Source organism: Cryptomeria japonica, chromosome 3, assembly GCF_030272615.1.
Source record: "Cryptomeria japonica chromosome 3, Sugi_1.0, whole genome shotgun sequence".
Lineage (NCBI taxonomy): Eukaryota > Viridiplantae > Streptophyta > Pinopsida > Cupressales > Cupressaceae > Cryptomeria > Cryptomeria japonica.
The window spans coordinates 427,068,503-427,091,461 of NC_081407.1; the positions used below are offsets into that span (position 1 = coordinate 427,068,503).

The following is a 22,959-nucleotide window of genomic DNA, read 5'->3' on the forward strand; positions in this document are numbered from 1 at the left end:
GGGGAGCCCATCAAATATCAGGAAGCCAATTTAAAGGAGACAAATCTCGGGGGGACGAGTGACCCCAAGATCATCCTTGTCGGAGATGACTGGAATCCAGTGCTGAAGGCTGCAGCCTTCAAAATTTTCCTTGAATACAAGGATGTCTTTGCATGGACATACAAGGACTTGAAGGGCGTGCCCCCAGAGTTATGTGTACACCGAATAACATTGGTACCGGGAGCCCAACCGGTGAGGAAGCGGCCTTACCAAATGAACAAAAATTATGCTGCACAGGTGAACGACGAAATTGAGCGGATGTTGGAAGTGGGCATAATCTTGAAAGTGCAGACAAGCCAATGGGTGTCTCCCATTGTGAGTTCCCTCAAGAAAGAGGCCAATCAGATCCGGATCTGTGTAGACTTTCGGTGCCTAAACGCTATCACTATTAAAGACCCGTTTCCCATACCCTTCACCGACAGCATCTTGGAGGAAGTAGTTGGACATGAAATCTATTCCTTCATGGATTGGTTCTCTGGATACAACCAGATATCCATTGCGGAGGAAGATAAGCTGAAAACAACCTTCGTGGTGGAGGACGGTGTGTACGCATACAACCGAATGCCCTTCGGTCTATGCAATGCACCTGCCACCTTTCAGCGCATCATCTTGCACATCTTCGACAAGATGTCGGTGGGGAACTTCAAAGCCTTCCTGGATGATTTGTCTATTTACAGCGGACAAGACACCCACTTAAAAACCCTCGGGGAGTGCCTAGAGAGATGTCGGAGGGCACAGTTGGCCCTCAACCCGAAGAAATGTAGATTCATGGTACCATAGGGAAGATTGCTGGGACACATTGTGTGTAAAGAAGGATTGAAAACGGACCCGGACAAGATTCGGGTAATAGTAGAAATGGAACCTCCTAGGGACGTCACGGGGATAAAGTTTTTTCCTTGGTCATGTGGGGTACTACAAGAGGTTCATCAAGAACTTCGCTGAGGTGTCCCACCCGTTGGATAAGTTGACACGGAAAGGGGAACCATACATCTGGACAGAGCCACAGAGCAAGGCCTTTGAAGAGCTGAAGACAAGGTTGATGGTAGCACCCATACTGGCATACCCGAATTGGGATAAGGAATTCCACGTTCACGTGGATGCCTCAAACTATGCCATCGGGGCTACATTAGCCCAGGTAGGAGGACACGGGTTGGACCACCCCGTTTATTTTGCCAGCAGGTTGCTCTCGAAGGTGGAAAAGAACTACAGTACCACAGAACGAGAAGCCCTCGGTATGGTCTATGCCGTACAGAAATTCCGTCATTACCTCCTGGCCACACCATTCACATTTTACGTAGACCACCAGGCACTCATGTACTTGGTAAACAAGCCTATTATCTAGGGGAGTATAAGCCGTTGGCTATTGCTACTACAGGAGTTCACATTTTTAATTGTGGTAAGACCGAGGCGAAGCCATGTCATAGCCGACCAGCTGTCCCGGATTAAGTCGGGGGAACCTCCAGAGGGAGTAAATGATGATTTTCCCGATGCACACTTGTTCCAAATAGCCATACTCCGTTCGTGGTACAGGAAGATTGGAGAGTACATGTCGACATCCCGATTTCTGGAGGGTATGCCTCTAGGGGAACAGAGAAAGCTCGTATTCAGGAGCAGGACTTTTTCGCTCATCAACGGGTTACTCTACAAAATGGGGCCGGACCAGGTATTAAGGCGTTGTGTCATGGAGGAAGAAGTCTCGAGCGTATTAAGGGAGGCACACAAAGGACCCGCAAGTGGACATATGGGCCCAGACACTACAGCCCGCAAGGTGCTTCTGGCAGGACAGTGGTGGCCAACCGTACATCACGACGCCAGGGAGTGGGTCGTGGGGTGCGACACTTGCCAACGGGCGGCCAAACCTCTGAAGCGGGACTTCATGCCCCTCAACCCGTCGCACGCACAGGAACTCTTTGAACGATGGAGATTGGACTTTCTAGGTCCTCTTAAGGCCAGTCGCACACGACGGTGCCGGTACATTGTGGTTGCGACAGAAAACTTGACCAAGTGGGTGGAGGCGAGGGCTCTCCCGGATAATTCGGCAGTAAGCACGGTGAAATTTACTTACGAACAAATCATTACACGATATGGTATACCTATTCAGTTGACCAGTTACCGGGGGGCCACTTCGTGAACCATGTCATACGGCTGTTGACCTCAAAGTTCAAGATTTTTCACTCATTATTGAACCCGTACTACCCACGTGCCAATGGCCAAGAGGAGGCCACAAACAAAATATTGGTATCCGTAATTTACAAGTCCTGCGGAGTAGAAAAGGAAGATTGGGAGGAGAGGTTACCCTCTGTACTATGGGCCTACAGAACGACTTACAAGTGACCACGTGTCAGACTCCGTTCCAACTCATGTACGGCCAGGAAGCGGTGGTGCCAGCGGAATTCATGGTGCCAAGCCTGAGCATTGCAATAGAGAACAAACTCGGGGATATGGAGAGCCTGAGGGAGAGACTGTATGCCTTAAATAAGTTGGACGAAAAAAGAATGCTAGCACAATGGGCCACAGAGACAGCCCAGCAAAGACAAAAGGTCTGGCACGACAAGCACCTTCGGCGAATGAAGTTTACTCTTGGACAGCTAGTGTTGAAATTCAACAGGAAGAATGAAATCAAACCAGGAAAATTTAAAGTGCGATGGCTAGGGCCCTTCAAGGTACGCGAGGTCAATGCCAACGGGGCGATCAAGTTGTGGACACTCGACGAGAAGGAGATACTAGATGCCGTCAATGGGTCGAAATTAAAGGTTTATCACGAACGAAGGGAACCTGGACCCTCCAGTCTGGATGTTTGTCAGTCTATTAAAAGATAACGAATTTTTTAAAAAGAAGTACGGTCCGTACGACAACCGTACCGTACGGAAAAAAAGATGTGGGGCCACTGTGCGGTGGTCACACCGACGGAGGGGCCACCGATGGTGGAACCACCGTGCGGTGGTCACACCGGCGGTGGATGCCACCGTGCGGTGGACACCCGCACACCGCTAACATAAAACCCCCACGCAACATTAGACGCAACAAGCAATAAATAAAAAGAAAGTCGCGCCCACACAGCCCCGCACACGCCGCATCAACATAAAGAAAACCACACAACCACGCAAGGGAAAAAGGACCGCCACGCACACAAGTAGACCACGCAGCCCACGCAAGGAAAAAAAAAAGGGGGGGGGGAAAAGAAGGAGAAGGTCGTTACGAAGGTGTCCTACGACCGTACGATTTTTAACCAAAATTCAGTTATACCAGAGATTAATGGATTCAGCAGGGAAACGAAGTTGGAAAAAACAACTGCAGGCTTCCTCCAGTAGCAGCCAGAGGGATAGCAATACCAGAGTTTTATCATCAGGCGTACGTGTTGCAGGTAGCACCATGGATGCCAGCGCCCGACAGAAGCAAAAGCAGACAGCACCACAAGCTGCCCTACATGCAAAAAATACATTAACACCCCAGAACATCACCTTTGAAGGCTTGAATGGGTCGGAATGCCGAAAATGGTGGCAAGACACTCCCGACAATGATCTGGTGAAGCAAAACCTCCGTGAGGCGGAAGTAGAGTGGGCTATTCGGATGCCCGTGTTTCCTATCCGCGAGTATGAGGGTGCCCTACGGTTCATGGTGGACACCTTCGACAGACACACATGCACCAACACTTTTGAATACCTCGGGAGGGATGTTACCATATCCTTCAAAGCGAGGGACTTCACGAGGGTATTCAGCATTCCAAGCAAATAGGGCAAGAAAATAGAATTGAAGGCTAAAAAGATGAAACGGGAGAAGGAGCGGTGGATCAAATTAATCTCCAGGAACTTGACGACAACAGAGCTGGACAGCGTGGCTAATGCCACGAAAGGTCGGGGAATCCGTAAGACCTTTGTTGCAGAGGGCCACTGTCGGTGCATTATGGATGTCATCAAGAGCAGATTGCAAGGGTCGGGTAGGGCGTCGGACATCGCCCTCCCTCAGATTATGCTTATGAACGGGTTGATGAATGGCATCGTGTATGATTGGACCGCGTTACTCGCAGAGCGCATGTATGAGTTTTTGACGATGCAGCATCGCACATTCTATATGCTGCACTATGCTATAGGGTTGTTCCTGGAGGCCACGCGGGAAGCAGTGCCGGAGGCAGAGTTGGAGGTACGGCCACAAGGACCGTTGGCAGCAAGTGAGCCTCCAATACATTATTGGAGGCACTTGGACATTGGGCACTCTTCCACGAAGCGGAAACGGGCGGTAGATACGGCCTCAGCTTCAGGGGAGCCTGACAGCGGGAGGGATTCCAGTAGCACAGAGGAATAAGAAGCGGAAGAGGAGGATGATAGCAGCAGGGCAACGAAGGAGTGGGTCCTGTTTGCCCCACCCCTGCTACCGATGGGCACGCCGTTGCCATCATCTGGGGTAGGCGACACCTTTATTCCGGCCTTCGGACAGAGCCACACGCCAGTTACACTTGACCCCCTACAACACCAGGTAGCATCACCGGGCCCAACCACGGCGGCACTTACGGAGGACATGGCAGAGTTGGGGACGGAGGAGTCACCGCATCGGGTAGTAGTTGCCGAGGAGCAGGGACTGAGGGAGGTAGTGGATACGGAGCCTCAGGTGCGGTTGGACGTTGTGGGGACTAAGGCCGTGGTGACTGTTTTGGCGTCTTTGTTGGAGGAGCCAATGATAGTGGCCCATCCCCCGATCGTAGAGATGCGTGCCGATCCGTCGATCGTGGCTATGGAGAGATGGCTCACACAGCGGTTTCAGATGACATTGGCACAGCCGGAGGGAGCTGTTGTATTCTCACCGTATCGAGAGACTAGAGAAGAGGTAGTCGACTTGGACAATTCCTCTAGCGAGACACATGTGCCAGCAGTTGGGCACGTGGCAGGAGAGGTCGTCTCTGCCATCCCGATGCCAGGGGAGGGTACACCATTGGTGGCGGAGGAGGTACCTTCACAGCAAGATGCGGTTGTCTCAGCTCCGCCAGAGACTTCACAGCCTTCGGAGCAGGAGGGGGAGGATATTGAGGCCTATCTAGCAGACATGGTGATGAGGGGTAGGCGGGTAGCGGCCACTGTTCAGACGCAAGCATTGCAGCAGGTGGTGGTGGAGTTGGAGAGGGCCCTACGGTTTATGCAGGTGGGTTGTTCTGCAACCTTTACTACATGCTTTGAGTCTCAGGGTTAGCCGACTACTGAGATGGAGGAGATGCTCCAGGCTTGGCGTGTGCGTCAGCCCATTGTGGAGAGTCAAGTGACAGCAATTGTCCGCGAGATGGAGCAGGTCTACCGGGACGCCTACTATGCCTTAAGGCGTGCCTAGCATGAACGGAGACCCACGAGGCTACTAGAGTCACGTTGGAGAGGGATGTGGCCACTCAGCAGGCCTCCTGGGCCGCAGAGAGGGCCCAGTTGTTGGTTCAGCTAGAGATGACCCGCGCAGAGAAGGCGGAGGTAGAGACTCGCTTGTCGACAGAGCAGAGTGCAAGGAGCCTCGTGCAGCAGGAGTTAGAGGCAATCACTACCGAGAGGAGCCTGTTACAGACTCGGTTGGTCGATATGATAGTGACAGCGGATACCAAAGAGGAGGAGCTGTTGGAAGCCACGCACATGGTGAAGACGGCTTTGGAGAAGGTCTTGGTGGCGGAGCGGCATGTGACTGCCAGTACTCAGCAGGTGTATGAGCTCCGAGCCCGCTTGGCGGCCCAGACACCGGAGTCTCAGCCTTCTACTTCAGGGACGCTTCCCCAGCCCCCTCCTTAGTTTTTTCTGATGTATATATTGTATAGGTTCCATTGTCTCCATTTTTGTTGTTAGTCGCCTGGAGACGACTTTTCTTTTTGGGGGGGATGATGTTAGCGGCATTATTGTACACGAACATAAGACTAGTTAATTATGTGTAATTGTTTTGGTTAGTTGGCAACCGAGGGGTGGTCGTTGCGGTGCAACGGTTGGCGCTCGCACCCCCTCGATATCTTTATATACTTCGGAATGTAGCTTGTAACACATGATTATGAATGGAGATAACATCTCTTATACTTGTCTGATATCTATGGCGTTATTATTTTGCATTACGTGCTTTATGTTTTAAGTTATTCACCCGAGAGGGCAAACAAAGACAATAGTGCCTAGTAGTTGTATCCCCAATAAAAGGCACGAAAGTTTGAGATTCTAATGTCGGTCTTTTGATATGGTAGAATATGACCTTATTGTCAACCTAACTCCAAATGGTTATTTCGAAAAGAAATTGGTTGCATATATATGCAACTCCATTCCCCTTTATAAAGCATAGCACAATTACAACTAGAATATTATGATCATAAGCCATCTTATCAAATTATCAAGCACACTACAATTTCCAATCTTATTACAGTAAAAATATCATTTCTTATTCATAGTTATTATTATGCAATGACACTAGCAGGACTTCAAAGAGCACTACATCATCACCTTGAGTGGGATCCAAGCAAGGATTTCACATCTAAGGTATTTTTGCGATTACAACATTTATGTTATTTTATTGTCTCTATCCCCCCAAGAGTATGCACTCTTTATCATAATCATCATCATTGTCATTGTGGAGGTGGGAACACCAACACAAAGTTTGACTAAAGCAAGTCCCTATATAGCACAACCTTTTCCCCTCTTTCATGTGTACAAGCACAAAACTAAGAGATTCTAACTGTAAAAGAGCTACAAAAGGGTAGAGTGGATTGTGGCAAAGATCATCAGACATCGAACCACGCAAACCCTAAATATGCTAATGTCCAGCACTATTGGCCTGCTACTTTTGCTCCAGATTTCAATGATGGGTGTCCAAACCTAAACTAATTCGATTCCAGATCATGATTGTGAAGATGCAAATATTTGCAACGAGGGATATTTTTGTTGGCCTATTACTTTCCTAGACTTATAGTTTCATGGGAGTTTTCGGGCAGCACCCCAATGAGATAGAGGGGCAGCACCTCTCACAAAGGTGTAGGGGCAGTGCCCACAACAGGGTCAAGGGGTAGTGTCCACAACAGGGTCAAGGGGCAGCACCTCTTGCAGTGAAAGATGCCGAATGCTGATTGGAACAATCTGATATATTTTGCTGAGTCTGATTTCTTTGGCCAGCGGTTGGAGTTTTGGGTTTTTAAATGTGTTTTTCAAGTTTTATGCTTTTTTTGAGTTTTCTAAAATTTAAGCTTTGGGAATTGACAATGCAAAATGAATAACAATGATCACACATAAAATAATTGACTGGAAACTAATCTCAGATTTCTGATTTTTATTTATCAGCAAATAACAAATGAATGTAAATGATTTCCTTGAAAAAATCCTTATTCCAGTGCACTTTCTGAATTTTCCCCAGGAGAAACCCCAATTTGGTGTGTCTTCTACCCATTGTTTTACTCCTATAGCTCCAGTATGAGCCAAATTCACCAAATAACCAATGGATTTCCTCTTATTTGCTGCTGACAATGAAATTTGTATGAAAATACTGATTCAAAACCAATTGAACTATTTTATTGAAAATCCAGGCAAGCTCCAGATGGTACGATTTGGCTAGTGAGAGAATGGTAGACCACAATTTGCCACAAACCCTGAAATATCTTCCCAAAACCTGCTCAGATCTGATATTCAGTCAATAACCTTGTTGTAGCTGCTTACAAACTTCAATTTTTGGCCCTTAATGGCTGAATATGAACATTCCATGCTAAAACGATGGCACAAAGGTGAGGGGGATTTCGTCCTCTCACACAAAGTCTAAAGATTTTCGCCTCCAAACCCAATTTCAGACCCTACAAAAGTGTTGCAGACCTGCAAATGCAAATAATCCTCAAAAAATAACAATCTCCAATGATGCCAAATGATACATACAAGCTCTTTTATCACTTCAACCCTAAATCGAACTCCCTAGTGACGTCTTTTAAAGATTCCTTGGAATCTTCCTCTCCCTTAAAGTGGTGCCATCTTGAGGGGGGGGGGGGTCTCATCATGAATTATTAACCACCTTTTAAGTTATTAAAACCTCCTAGGGAAGTGTACAATGTAACTTTTAATGAAAGTTACTTATTTCAAGGTAAAGTAACTTATAAAGTCACTTTTTTATTAACTTTTTCTAAATTTAGAAAAGGTAACTTTATAACATAATATTATAAAGTTTTATTATGAATAGCTCACCAAAGCAAAATTTGACTAAGTATTGGTCCCCTTTTGCTAACCAATCATCCCCTACACTGTGAATTTGCCTACAAAGATGGTTGGCAAGCAAATCTATGCATCTGGATACCAACTAGAGAAGTGGATACATTACATGCAAGGTCCCAATTGTGATACAAGGTGGGGTTGTGGGCGGAGCCCCCACCACCAAGCCCAAATGAAGACCTTCAAAACCACATGGGCCTTCATGGCAAACACCATTTTCATATTCTATTTGTAAATCCTAGATGGCTATGCTACATGTTGGTTGAAAAATTTGTACACCTAGGAAGGCGTGCAAAATTATGGTTTCAACCACAGCATGTGAGTTTAAAACTCTCCTAATTCTAAGGGAAGGCTCCCCCTTTCCTACTATTACAAATTAACTATAACATATAAACACTAGTCTAACTTGGGTGGGACAACATCCTTTTCTCTTTTTTTAGAAAAGATGATATTCCTTCCTCTTTTCAAAAAAGAAACTGCAACTAGAGTAACAAATACAGAAACTTAAGAAATTCCAAAAACTACAAAGATGCTTATATAAAAGGAAGCAAAGTTTCCATGAAAAGGCAAAGTCATCTGTCACTTCCCTAGGACGGGAATGTAGAAGCAATACTCAAAGTCTTCACTTTTCTACTATCCTATCTATCTTTCAAAATGATGAGTATGATAAAAATATACAACATACAACAGCTCAAAGTCTGTTGATATGATGCACTCCAAACTACTATGAATAGGAACAATTACAAGCACAAAGTCTTGTAATTATTCTCTATTATAAACAATTAACTATGCTAATATAATCCTCAATATTTGCAGCACAAAGTCTACAAGAAATTAGATGAAATCTCTTTCCAAAAACCTAACTAAAATCCCAAGTATATGCAAATAAATATATCACTGTGACATAAGAACACAATGGATATATGAACAAAGCCTCAACACAAAGTCTAAAACTCAAATGTCCTCTTTATATTGCTTGAGAATCCAATTTACAAGTATAAAACACAAAGTCTTTATCGCTATAAATTTTGCAGAGTTTTCTTGCTTGTCAAAAAGATAAAAAAATACATAGAGCACCCTCCAATATATATAGGAGAGGGGCTGAAAGCAAAAAGTGGAGAAGTCCAACTAACTAAGACTTATTCCACAACTAACCATGACTTATTCCAAATTACAGTCCGACTGACTTTCAACTTGTAATTACAAGTTACAAGAATACAAGTAATGTGACCACTTGTAATTACAAGTTTTGATATTACATGTAATTTGTCAAAGGGAAATTACAATTGCATAATTGAAACTAATCTAAGTGTCCAAGACAAGACTCTATTTACATCATCCTCTGTCTAAGAGGTCTTTCTGCTGCTACAAGATGCTAGAACTTGAAGTATTCAAGATCGGTGAAGGTATTTGTCCAGGGAAAATCAACTTGCATCATTGATAGTTCTTACGTCCTTTGCCAATGAACTCCAACCTCATCTTCTTGCTTGGGGTAATATTGATTCTTCAGGAGAAGTTCTCTTTATGCATATGACATTGTACTCTTTTCAATTTACATCACTATTGTCATCAACATATGAAAGCACTAGCTTTTGCTCACTATCTTTACATCCATTGAAATCCCTTGCAATCGAGTCTCTAGGACCCGACTGCAAGTATTGATCTTGCAAAGGAAAGACGAAATGCAAGTGCAAGGGATGATAGCGAACTTGGAATGCGGAAATTGTGGAACACAAGTTGGGAAAAAACATTGACACTTACACTTGCAATCGGGTCTTGAAGACACGAATGCAAGTAAGCATGCTTGCACAAAAGGCACCAACTTGCAATCGGGGTTTTGAAACCCGATTGCAAGTGTGAGAGGTTTGCAAGGTAAGTATTAACTTGCAATCGGGGTTTTGAAACCCAATTGCAAGTGCAAGCACATAACTTTCATCCAATATTGGCTTGCGATCGGGTTTTGGAACCCCAATTGCAAGTAAAGGGAACTTGCAAAAAAGGAGACCAGGTTACACGCTTGCAATCGAGTTTCTAAGACCCAATTGCAAGTAAAAAGGTTTGAACTTGCATTTCACGTCTTAGGACCCGATTTGCAAGTAATAGTGCAATACAGCTTGTAATCGGGTATCTAAGACCCGATTGCAAGTAAAGTTAACTTGCAATTTGAGTTAAAAGTTCTTACTTCCAATGACAGCAACAAGTTCCTAATTGCAATGACAGCAAAAAGTTCCTACTTGCAATGACAACCAAAATTTCTTACTTGCAGTGACTGCAAAAGTTCCTACTTGCAATGAGGAACTCAAAACCCGAAATTGCACAAAAAAGCTAGGAAAATGAAAGCAAAACCAACCAAAACTTGGATAACAATGACAAACACACCCACTGATGATTTGACATTAACGAATATGAGTTTTAAACCACGTAAAACATGCCTTAGATAAGAAAACTACAAATTTGGAGTAGAAATTTGTAGGGGTTGCCTATTTTTTAAAATTCAAAAATTGAGACAACATTACAAACCAAACAAGCATTGAAAAGTTGTAAGTTTTTTTTTTTGAAGTAACTAAAATGGTAAAGTCTTTCTATTGGGACTCTCACATCTTGGCGAGTTCAGCAAGTACTTGGCTACCAGATCTCCCTTACTCGCTTGAGGTCACTTGTTTTCGAACTTGCCAAGTCTAAGCGATTCTTGTAATTATGATTAACAAATCAAATAAAACAAAAATATTTCTCTATAAAAGATTTGGAGTGTGAATGTATAATTAAGCATTGTGATTAATAAAATATTGATATTTTGCCTCCAAAGGTTGTTATATTGTGTATTCTCTAATTGTGAGTTGCATTTTGTGGGTTTTAGTCACTTTTGGCCTATTTCAAGTTGATTGTGTAGACATTTCAAATTTACCTCTTGACAATGTTATAAAAGGAGTTGTGCGATCCATTGTTCTTTCTAGAGATTATCTTGTGCTTCTAAAGAAAGTTAAAACTCAATTAAGTCTTGGTGCATGATTTTTTTTCCCTTTCAACTGTTTTCCTTCTCCCTTTTCTCTATAAATCAAGAGAGTAGGAGTAGGCATTGGTTTTAATTTGTGCTGAGTTGGATCAACACCTACACTTAAGCTTAGAAATGTACTAGATTTCTCTGAAAGTCTGATCTCAAATTAGCAAGGTCCCACACTTGAGAGATCATTCCTGATGCATCTTTGAAATACCAAGCCAAGTTCAATATGAGTGCAATTTCAAGTGACAGCGGAACGACAAGGATAATGTAAGCCACGGGTATGTTAGCATAAAACCCTCAAAATACTGAGAGATAGATTATACAAATGGATGTAGTAGTATGTTATTCTTGCAACATTGCTAAAACTTAGACAATTCAGCATATGCAATTTCCTCCTCTTTTTCTTCCATAATATGAAAATTTTGGAGGATTTTGCATTACAGTCATCCCTTTGTATTGAAATTGTGAATACTAATCTCAATTCTAGGTAGCTTTTCAGACTATTCTTTCTCAAATTGAACTGGAAGATAGAGGTCTTCTCCACATTGAACGTCAACCTGTTGTGTAGTTGTTGACGTGTATTTTATACACAATCATACACAGAATAAAATACCCAAAGGCATCTTATCCTCTCTTGAATAAAGTCGCTAACTGCTGAAGATATCGCAAGAAGGATCAGTTAGGATGACTCCAATGTTCTTTTTGGTAGGGTCTCTACGTGTGCATAAGCACCAGTGGTCGTTGTGATTTGCTGTGTCCTCAAGGGGCCTTACGTTGCCGAAGATTTTGCTAAACTAAACAAGCTTTTCAAAAAATAACAAAAGGATAAGGTTTTGCAAGAGGTCTAATCTAGTCTAACCCTAAGAATGACTTCATGTGGACAAGACTTGGCAAGATTCAACCAACTTCAATTTTGCCATAAAATAACAACTCAATTGAAATTGATGCGATCTTCTAAGGTAACAAATGATTTTTCAATACATCAAAGATCAAAGACACTACCACGAAGGTACATATCCAAGATACAATAACGATTGAAGGTTAAGTGATTCGAGTATTCTCCAGTCGACCACGCAAGGCGTTCCTACAATCAGCAAGAAGCTAGTGGTTTGGAAAGCGAATCCTACCAAAGATCAAGTCCAACACTTTGTCCTTCGAATTAACACACTACTTTGATCGAGAAATGATTCAAGAAAATTGAACAACCATGAAGATAACTAAGAGAATTGCAACAAAACACCATAACTTCAATATTTCATTGATTCCAAAGTCATCATCTACAACAATTGTTTGAATTCTTTCTTCAAAACTCAATCTTGCTACAAAAGTAAATTGCTTCTAAACTCTAATCTCTCTAATACATCAATAATCTAATCTTCTTCTCACATCTAACTTATGAAAATGAAATGAAATGAGGGTATAAATAGCATCCTCAATTACAATGAATGGTCCAGATCAAAAGTAGATCAACGGTCAAGATCATGACACCTAAACCCTAATTAGGGTTTTATTACAAGAGTTCCCCTTTTATTGCACAACATTAAATGCACAGCCAATTATAAATTTGGCACGAAAATCTAGGAGACATAGACCAATGACAATTAAGGTGCCATGTCATCTATAACAACCTCTCATCTAGAATCTTATTCCCTTTCCAATGCTCTTTTTTAGCATATGCAATGAATCTTGATACGATTCCCTCGATCTCAGCAATTGGAATCTCGAGAAGATTCTTCATTCTTTCTTCCAAGTGGATGACCTGATCAAATGCATCTAGAAGAGCTGCGTCCCATGTAAGTTCAAGTTCCTTAGTCTTTTCAATCAGGAGCATGGTAGCAAACATCTGGTCCTGTTGCTCGTCTGTGATATTGACGTCCTTGCAAAAGATGACCTTGATTCTATCTTCCAATTCTTGCAAACCCACATCTGTCTCAACTTCGATCCTCCTGCCAAGAATAGTACGTAGTACCTCAAATACTCTGTCCTGGATCGGGTTGATCACCTCCTCAACATGACTGCACCTAGTACTGATGTCCTCAAAGAGAACTTCCTTCATCTGGAGTAAGGTTGACCACTGAAGTAAACTGTGAGGTCCTCCATCCATAATCTTTTCCTGCGCTAAGACCTTCCTCGATGTTTGTCTAATTACTTTCAAGACAGAAATGATAACATCCTTGGTATGAGCAAAAGCGGCTACCGTTATCATCAAATTGTGGATAATCTCAAGAACCTGAATAGCTCTATGAATAGTCTTCATCATCCTTGTTGCAAATTCTACGGCAACTGTATGAGATTTATCCATCCAAGTACTCATACGCTGGACCATACTCCTGAATCTCTCTGCCTCACCAATTGATTGAAGGGGAAGTGCCTGTATAGGTGATCTTGCTGGATCCTGACGTCCCAAAGGCTGATTGAGATGGCTGAAATACGTTCTCCATGCACCGACCTCCCTCTCAAGCTTTCTACTCTTCTCCATTTCTTCTCTAAGCTTGTCCTTCAATGCCTCAAAGGAATCTGTGGCATCATCTAGTGTCTGCTCCGCTGTGGATGGACCTAGCTCAAATGTCTCTATATCATATTCCTCTGCTAAGATCTCGCCTTCATACTTGTCCACTGCCGGTGTAGCTATCTGCAATTTTCTGGATCCAGTCTCATCTCTAATCATCTTGGACATCTTGGTAGCCTTTCTCTTCTCTGTCACTTCCCGGGAATGTCCAACAAGGCTCTCTAAATCAATCACATTGTCTTCGTCCTCGATCACAATCACCTTCGTTAATCTTTCCTTCAACCAATCTGGGATGGCTGATCTTGTCTGTTTGACCTGTATTTCCTTATGCAATATTTCTTCTTCTCTGTGAGGAGATGTTACCTCGTCATTGTTCTTGTCTTCATGTAACTCATAATCTTGGAGAGATCCACTTGGTGACCCTTGAGGTACCTGTCCTTCTTTATCATTCTGAACCATCGACTCCATAGACTCTTCCACTTCAAGTGTCCTTTTCTCTTGTCGAGAAGATGTACCGGATGAACGATCTCGACTGGCCTCTTGTTTCTTCTTGGAAGATTCTCTCTTTCCAGGTCTCTCTTTCCTCTTCGAGCCTCTTGGATGGAGATCGCCTTCACTTGCACTTCGAAGGTTGCCTTCATTTGCATTTCTGGGATTAGGATTACCTTCGCTTACACTAGCTCCACCTTCAGCTGGCCTCTCTTCCAAAGTGAAAGTCATAGCTATGCCTTGCTCTCTCAACTTCTGATGCTGCACATCAACCCATCTACGAGTACAAGACAAGACTGGAGCCATCAAAGCATCTAGATCCACGACCTCGGGCTCATTCCAATCTAACCTTACTGATTTGCTTTCTCGATCATAGGATGACTGGAGATGTCTGCCACTGTCCTGTGCTTGGTCGGCCACTCTGTAAATCTTGCATTTCCTGATGAAATCCAAAGGCAATCTAGAATGCATTTTTCTTTTCACTTCAAGATCGTCTAAGAGATTCATCACAAAATCTTCAATCTGAAACTCATGCTTAAACTTCCTACCGACTGTCTCCTCTATATATCCATGTGGATCAAAGCTTTCCCTCAAAGCAAAGAATGGAAAAGAATACAAAGCTAACTCCTTCTCTGCGTCATCCATGGCTAAAGCATTAGGACATACCTCAACTGAATTGCCCAATATGATAGGTACCGGAACTCCATTTCCATGTCTGTGTCTAAATGCCTTCGCATAAGCCGCCAACTGTCTTGTTACCTCAAGTAACACAATTCTGTCTGTCGGATATCTTGGCAACATGTATGGAGGTGAAGGACATCCATGAACTCTGATATAAGTAAACTTCGGAAATTGGATAAACCAAGCACCGTACCTCTTTACTAGTTCCTGTGCATCCTGAGATAATCTGTTGTGAATCCCGCCTTGCAACGTCCTTGTGATGTTCATAGTGAAGGTATCATTAACTAACTTGTAGTTACTTCATGGCGGATGATGCAAGTGAACATAGGAATCACAAACTCTGACCTCGCCGGGTCCTCTTCCAATCACTCCTCTGTGAGGTAGTCCTGCGTACTCGAAGCTCCTGATCAAGGCATAGATGACGTATGAACTCATGTGGAAGGACTTGGTAGCTTTGAGTCTCCTCAACTGTACGTCCAAGCAATGGCTAATCATTCTAGCCCAATGAATTGTTCCTTTACCCTGAACTATCACCTGGATGAAGTAGAACATCCACTTTTCAAAGTAAAAAGCTTGAGGGGCTCCTGTGACTCGGTTGAGCATTGTAATCAAATCTCTGTACTCCTCCTGGAAATCAATCCTGTGTGGTGTGTTCGGTACCTTGCTCAGGCGAGGACGACTCTTGAGTAACCAGTTCTTGTTAATGATGCTTAGGCAAGCATCTGGATCATCTTCGTACATGGACCTGGCTCCTTCTATGCTCTTGTAGACCATATCTCTGTGCTCTGGAAGATGGAAAGCCTCACTTATAGCCTCTTCTGAAAGATAAGCTAAAGTGTTCCCTTCCTTGGACACGATCGTTCTGGATTGAGGATCATAATGATGAGCACACTCGATCATCAACTCATGACACTGTACTGCTGGAGGGAAGTCGGCCGCCTTAATGATGCCACTTCCAATTATCCTCCAGGCGACAGGTGATGGCTTGCCAATGTAAGGGACCTCTCGAAATTTCTTTGTACTGAAGTTGCCCAAGTTGGTATCTCCAATGTTGCTCCACTTCGACACGATCTTGGTCTCCACTTCTTCGGTCTTTTGATCTTCCTTCATGAGAGCTGGACAACTGGTGGATGCTCCCGCCTTCGGGGTCGCCATACCTACACAACATTTCATAATGAGAAACTAGATTTTGCAATGCATAACTAGATTAGATTAAAGATTAATTTTTTAGGAAACTTCATGATAAGTCCTTGAGTTATCATTTCCTAAATAACGATTAAGCTATTGAAATTCAAAATTTCAAAATTCAAAACTTGAAGCAATGACGATCACAATTCTAAACTCAAAACAATAAATCAATATCGCCATACCTCACTTGAGAGCTAACTCTAAAATGCAAAACAAGAAAATCGCCTAGGCAAAATCGAAATTAGATGGCTTCAACGTGATCTTCTTCAAATGAACGTCCTCTTTATCAATTCGCCACCCTTGGGGATGTCTTTGACGTGATCTTCAATGTCCTTGGCAAGTTCGCTCAATATGGAAACTAAGGTTCGCACGTACTCTCCTTTTGATAATGCTTCGCACCACTATGCTAAATTCGCACTCTCTAAACACAATTCGCACTTCTCCTTTGAATGGAATTTCACACCTTGTAATTGTCTTCTCCAAATCGCATGCAAAGGGATGATTGAATGATGTTTTAAAATGCCATATCACATCCCCTTTATATAAGCGCTTACCTCCTTAATTGCCTCTAGGCCGACTTGGAAATAAGGCAAATAATAACAAAAATTAAATAAAGGGAGGCCGACTTTCGTATAAATATAAAAATAAAACCCAAGCGCTCACCTCCTTATTTAATTAATTAATTAAAATACCTTTGTAATTAATTGTTTCGGTTTTTTAAAAGGCAAAATTAATTATTAAATGCCTTGTGCGCACCCATTAAATGCCAATTTTAATTAAAAATATCAAGTTTTATCAAAATTTAGCATTTAATGCAATTTAAAAAATGATGTTGGCGCCTAGACATGGGAAGAAAAATGAACATTAACTTCATCGCTCTGGTCCCTGGGAGAGGGACAGGAGCGATTATGCATTTAGGTCCTCCATCTTTCATCTTTCACGTTTGAAACTTCATCCCCTACGTCCAAAATGAGGTTCTCGCTATATATTTTGATTGTGACTTATTTCACCTTTGGAAAGAATGCCTTTTAGACCATTTTCGCCCTGGTCCCTTGGTGAGGGACAGGAGCGAACTTGTATTTACCCCTTGGTCTTTGCCTTCTAAGTTGCCAATTTGTATCGCAAGGCAAGTAACAACTTTATTCTTTCATTCCACGCATAGTTTACTTGTCGTTTACAAGGCAAATTTGATATTTGAGTGTTTATCGCCTTGGTCCCTTGGTGAGGGACAGGAGCGATCCTGAAGTTCTAGCCAAAATTTGTTATCTTTCGACCTTTGTTCTTTGTTCATTGCTTCCCAAATGATGTCCTTCATCTTGTGTATCCTTGCCTTCTCTTGATTTTGAAGGAAAATAAATGATATTGTGCAAATCGCCCTGGTCGTTGGCTCAAGGACAGGAGCGATATAGGTTCCTTGGCTCAATTAATGACCCTTTGACGTTTGAAACCTTTGCATACCATCTTCTTAAAACGCTTTAGACCCTGTGCAACCTTGTACAACCTTGACTTGGCGTGAATTTTGAATGAATTAGCAAATATAGTAAATATCGCCCTGGTCCCTGACTAAGGGACAGGAGCGAACTTCAATATCCTGGGCTCATGCTTGCTTTCATCAACTTGCCATTGCTTTCATCGTGTAAAATGAAGTCTCTTGATCCCCCTTGGACACTTGATACTTGATAAACCTTCAAAATTTAGGCCTTCATGAAAATTTCGCTCTGGTCCCTGACTGAGGGACAGGAGCGAACTTGGGTATATAATGAAAATTTTCCATCATCTTAACTTGTAATTGTCTTCAAAGTGCAAAACGATGTCCTTTACTCCCTTTCAAACATTCGAAATGTGAATAGCAACCCAAATTTGGCCTCATTTGAACACTTTCGCTCTGGTCCCTGCCTGAGGGACAGGAGCGAACTAGGACATTTGGTGCAATTCTTTCAATATTGGCGACCTTTGATACTTCGTTCTTCATTGAGACGCTTCAAAATGTCCTTGCCACCCTTTACCTTGACTTGGAGTGGTTTGAACTTGGAGGAAAGGCATCATAACTAACATATCGCCCTGGTCCCTGGCTGAGGGATAGGAGCGAATTTAGACTTGTAGGCTCCATCACACTTTGCCAACCTCCAATTTTATCTTCAACGGTCTTGTAATGCATCCTTTCATTTATTCATGGCTTGGAATTCATTCAAACTTGGCAGGAAATTGACCTAAGGCAAAAATCGCTCTGGTCCCTGACTGAGGGACAGGAGCGCCTAGGCCAATTTGAGTCTCCTATTGATGTCTTGTAATCTTCAATTTGTATTCAACAGGTTCATTTCACCTTCCTTTCTTGCCTCAAACCCAAAACTTGCTTGCCTTTTGCCCGAAACATGCCTCATGAGGAATTTCGCTCTGGTCCCTGGGAGAGGGACGGGAGCTACATTGAATTTCGCTCTGGTCCCTGACTGAGGGACAGGAGCGATTTTGGCATTTTGGTCCATTTCCCTTCACGAAGGCACTTCAAATTATATTCAATTGATAAAACATATCTCCTTTGATCTCTTCAAATCGTCAAGTTGCTTAAACCCTGCAAGGACAAGGCAATGTTTGGTTTTGAGCTCCGGTCCTCCACTGAGGGACAGGAGCGATTTCCACTCCTGGGGCATTTCTGTGCTCATGAAATTCTTCAAATTATATTCAATGGAAAGATCATGCCTCCCTTTACCACTTCCACTCGCAAAATCATCTTGATCCTGCAAAGACAGTAAGATCTTTGAAAACGAGCTCCGGTCCTTCACTGAGGGACAGGAGCGATTTTGCTCCTACAGGCCAAAATATCGTGATTTCGGGATTTTAATCACTTCACAAGGTAAAAGCAAGTCATTTCCAATGCCCGGGATCAAATATCAAAAAACTCAAAATTTGGTCAAAATCATTCAATTGGACAAAATTCGCAATTTCATCATTCATACTTAGACAAATTTGGACTCTTCATTCAAAATTCCAATTGAAAATAGACCAACTCACTTAGCCTCTGGCGAATTCACTATATTCAAAATTGCATCCTGCGAGAGGAAGCTCAAAAAAGCTCTCAAGACTGACTGGACTCTGGCCTGAAAACGTCAAAACGGGAACCCTAAGGCTTGACCCTAAATCCAGACAACTGACAAACTACTAAAACCCTAAAAAGCAGAGCGAAAGGCGAGCAACAACGAGCAAAAAGAGGGGGTCCCCATTTAAATGGGGCGATGTGTGAAATGGTCACAACAGTAGTGCAGCTACATAATATGCCACTAATATAAACATATGGCAAAAATTGTTGCGAAACAACAAAAGTGGTGCATCATCCTTCCAATGTCAGCAGTAATTACAAATCTATATTTGCAATTAAGAATTACAAACACGGGAACTCTTTGACACCTTATTAAATACTTACAAGGCAAAACTGAAGGTGGAAGCGTGTACAATTCGAACAATGGAGACCTTCATTTAAGATAGTAGAGCTGCTTGTGAACTTTTATTATATCAGATTAGATTATGCTTCCCAGAAATGGTGTCTAGAATAAGAGGATGCACAAACAAAAATTTATCCTTTTAAAAAAATTGAAGTGAAAAAACTGCAGGATTGCCCTGGGACCAATAGGTTGGCCCTGAGTTTGCATGAGTATGACCATAGGTGTATCCAGCTGAACCCCAGGGCCAACTAGCCACACCATGTCTGCACCCACAGAAAAACAGACCACAGACCCAGACGACATACAAACTGGACTCAGAATCTGCCAAAATTCTGAGCAAAACAGTAGGTTTTCAGGAAAAATCATGTCAAATAGAGAGAAACTCAGAGTCAACAACAGTACGCGAGTGCGGAAATATCAAGCTTCATCAAAGTCACAGTCTATCAAAGTTTTTGTAAACCAATATCCACAGAAACCTAATTAAAAGTTCAATTATCCAAGGATTTTTAAAATTTTTAATGTAATGGAAAAACTTTAACATATAATTGCCTAGAATGTTTGGGAAATGAAATGATGATGGAAATAACCATTCCGTGATATTAATAATTACAAAATCACCCAAATCTGTTGGAATCTAATTATTCTAACTAGCAGGAATATGGAGTCTACACAATTTCAATCACATGCAACTGAGGAGAGCGCTTAAATCTAGGTGAACATACAACGAAATTGACAAGATGAAAGCCTTTCAAGGAATAAACCAACAAAGTATTTGCAATGCTTTAAAAATCCAAAGCATCTCCCAAGATGCATACCTCAGTTCTCAAACACAATGCAAAAATACTAAAAATTAACAATTTAACACCAAAACAAAAATTGGCATCCATAAAATCCTTCTGTTTTGGATCCCTTTAGACATTTCGGTAAAAGGTAGAATGAATAAAATAAGATAACTATTTTCATGATAAATAATTCGACTGTACCAAAACCAGCATCCGATATCTTTTCACATATCCAATTTGTGATCATAGACCCCATTGTCAAAAGACATGCAGTCACCAAACAATGTTGAAATCTGTAAATAAAAATGAGAATGAAATGAGAAACAGCAAAAGAGTATTTGTCAATCAGGTTTGTAACATAAAAAATTTGAATAGCTCTTGCTTCTCACTTGAAATGAAGATTTTCATGAAGCATTCATCCAAAAAAAGACAGAATAAGAGCTGGAAAAGGGGGAAACTCTTTCCTTATGTAGATATCTCTGAATCTGATTCATGCAATAATGAATTTCAATATTTTTTTCACTTTTCCCTAGAAAAAAGAAAATACGGAACATTCATAATGATTGGAAGAGGGTTTTGAGGATTCAGTTAGCACGTAAAAATCTGAATTCATTCATTGGCTACAGTCTCAATTTAAATGTTAAATATGAAAAAAATCCACAAGAAATTAAATCACATGAAGTAAGATATAATCAATCAAACAAAAATACCATTAGAAAATATCTGCTAGTTGTGATCTGGCCATCCCATAAACTGACTTCCTTGTCACTATATTGTTGACAACCGACAAATACATTAAATTCAAGACCCACTACTACACTTTCCCATCCGAAGTTAGAACAACAAAAAAGCTGAAAAAACATTAGAAAAGTGATAAACTGTATCATAGTATTGAAATTCACAGAACCTTTACAAAATTTGGCTAATCTTTTCAAACTTTGCTGAGTCCATACATAAAACCATAGATGGAACACTCGCAGAGTACTCGGCGAGTTTCAAAAGCTCGGCGAGTTTCAAAAGCTCGCCGAGTTTTTGAGCTCTGCGAGTTTTTATGACTTTAACTCACAGCAAAAACTCACCGAGTTTTTGCAAAAAACTCGGCAAGTTTCTTTAAAAAACTCGGCTAGACTAAAAAAAGAGGCCCAAACATGTCAAAAAATTATCAATTTTTGTTTTTTCAGGTCAGTTTCATTCTCTTCATCAGAATATACACATAAAATATAACATTTAAGTATAAGTGGCATTTCAATATGTCTTTTTCCTTTCTTATACTTTATAACACCCGACGCCTTTATAAAATAATAAAAGTACTTTTGGCCTCGCGGGGCACTACCCTCGACCCCGCCCTGTATCTAAGACCCTTTCTTTTTACCTTTCCATTTGACTTTTGCATTTTAATTGTTGGAAAAGAATTGTTTTTGGAAAAGAGAAATCTGATTGCTTTTAACTTTTTAAATAATTTAATCTGAGTGGTGGAGAAAACTTTCAACCTAGAAAGTTTAGGTTGAAATCATTTTCCCCATATATTCCTGGAAATTCACGGGAAGAAGAGGCAGAATTTTTGGAGAGAAATTTGGAAAACCATTCTGAAAGAGGAGCTGGAATTCGATTTGGTTTGCAAGGACTGGGATTCTTTCATTATTTTGCTTGCTAGTTTGCATCAAGGTTGGATAATCTCTTCTTGTTTGAAATTTAAATTTGATTATTTCAGTTGCTTCCTGTGTGTTAAAAAACTGCAAATCTTTTATAAATTCTTGTGGAATGATTGGAATGGAAGAAGAAATGCCTGTTATTGTTGATTTTGGGAAGCTTAGATCATATGATTGCTTATAGGAAAGAAATGGTTCATTTCTCTATTTGTTGTATGTTTTTTGTTCTTGAAATCAACTTCTGGAAATTACCTCTTCTATTGTTGCCTAAATCATTATCTATTGGGTTCTTGTGTGATTCTATTTCACCATTTACCTTACTGGTAAATATCCCTTTTAAATTTGGATCTTGGCACTGTGTGTGTGTGTGCCCGTGAAAAGATCAAGGAATGAATCGTTTTCATGTTTAAACGGTTTTGTGGCATGTTGATTTTAATGCTTTTGAAGCATGTATTTATTTGTGCGTGGACTTTACCTTACCCCGTGGCAGGCTAGTCCCACGACGCGGGTCGGTAGGGGCTGCTACCAAAGGTAGTGGTACTACCAGTCGGCAGTACCACTACCGGTTGGTAGCAGTGCTACCGGTCGGTAGCGGCTGCTACCGACGACAGCAACACTACCGGTCAGTAGGCCTGCTACCAACGTTAGCAGTACTACCAACAGGTAGTGTCTGCTGCTTCGGCAACAGCACTACCACGAGTTGGCCTTGACCCCCGCTTGACCTTGTACCCTTACCAGTTCAAACCGGTATGTGCCACGAAGCTAATTTTTATAAAATGAAAGATTTTAAAGTGGTTTTCATGATTAATTAAATAGAGATTTTCAAGTGATTTTTATTATGTGATTTAATAAATTTATCTATGGAAATCAAGGCATCAATTAGTGATTCAAATTGGATATATTCTAGAAATGGATTAAAATGCCTATTAGGAATTCATGTTTTATTCAGTTGAATATTAGATGTGAATTTCATCCTTGATGGAATATTGATTTGGAAATTG

General features: G+C 41.7%; 1 protein-coding gene across 2 annotated transcripts in view; it reads right to left on the reverse strand.

Moving 5' to 3' along the window:
- Window positions 1-22,959, reverse strand: part of LOC131070423 (preprotein translocase subunit SCY2, chloroplastic) — a 241,574-nt gene that overhangs the window by 88,987 nt on the left and 129,628 nt on the right. For both annotated transcript variants that reach the window (XM_058005936.2, XM_058005935.2), the window contains one exon: window positions 20,511-20,602. In XM_058005936.2, coding sequence (XP_057861919.1) covers window positions 20,511-20,602 — 92 coding nt within the window. The remainder of the gene's footprint in view (window positions 1-20,510; window positions 20,603-22,959) is intronic.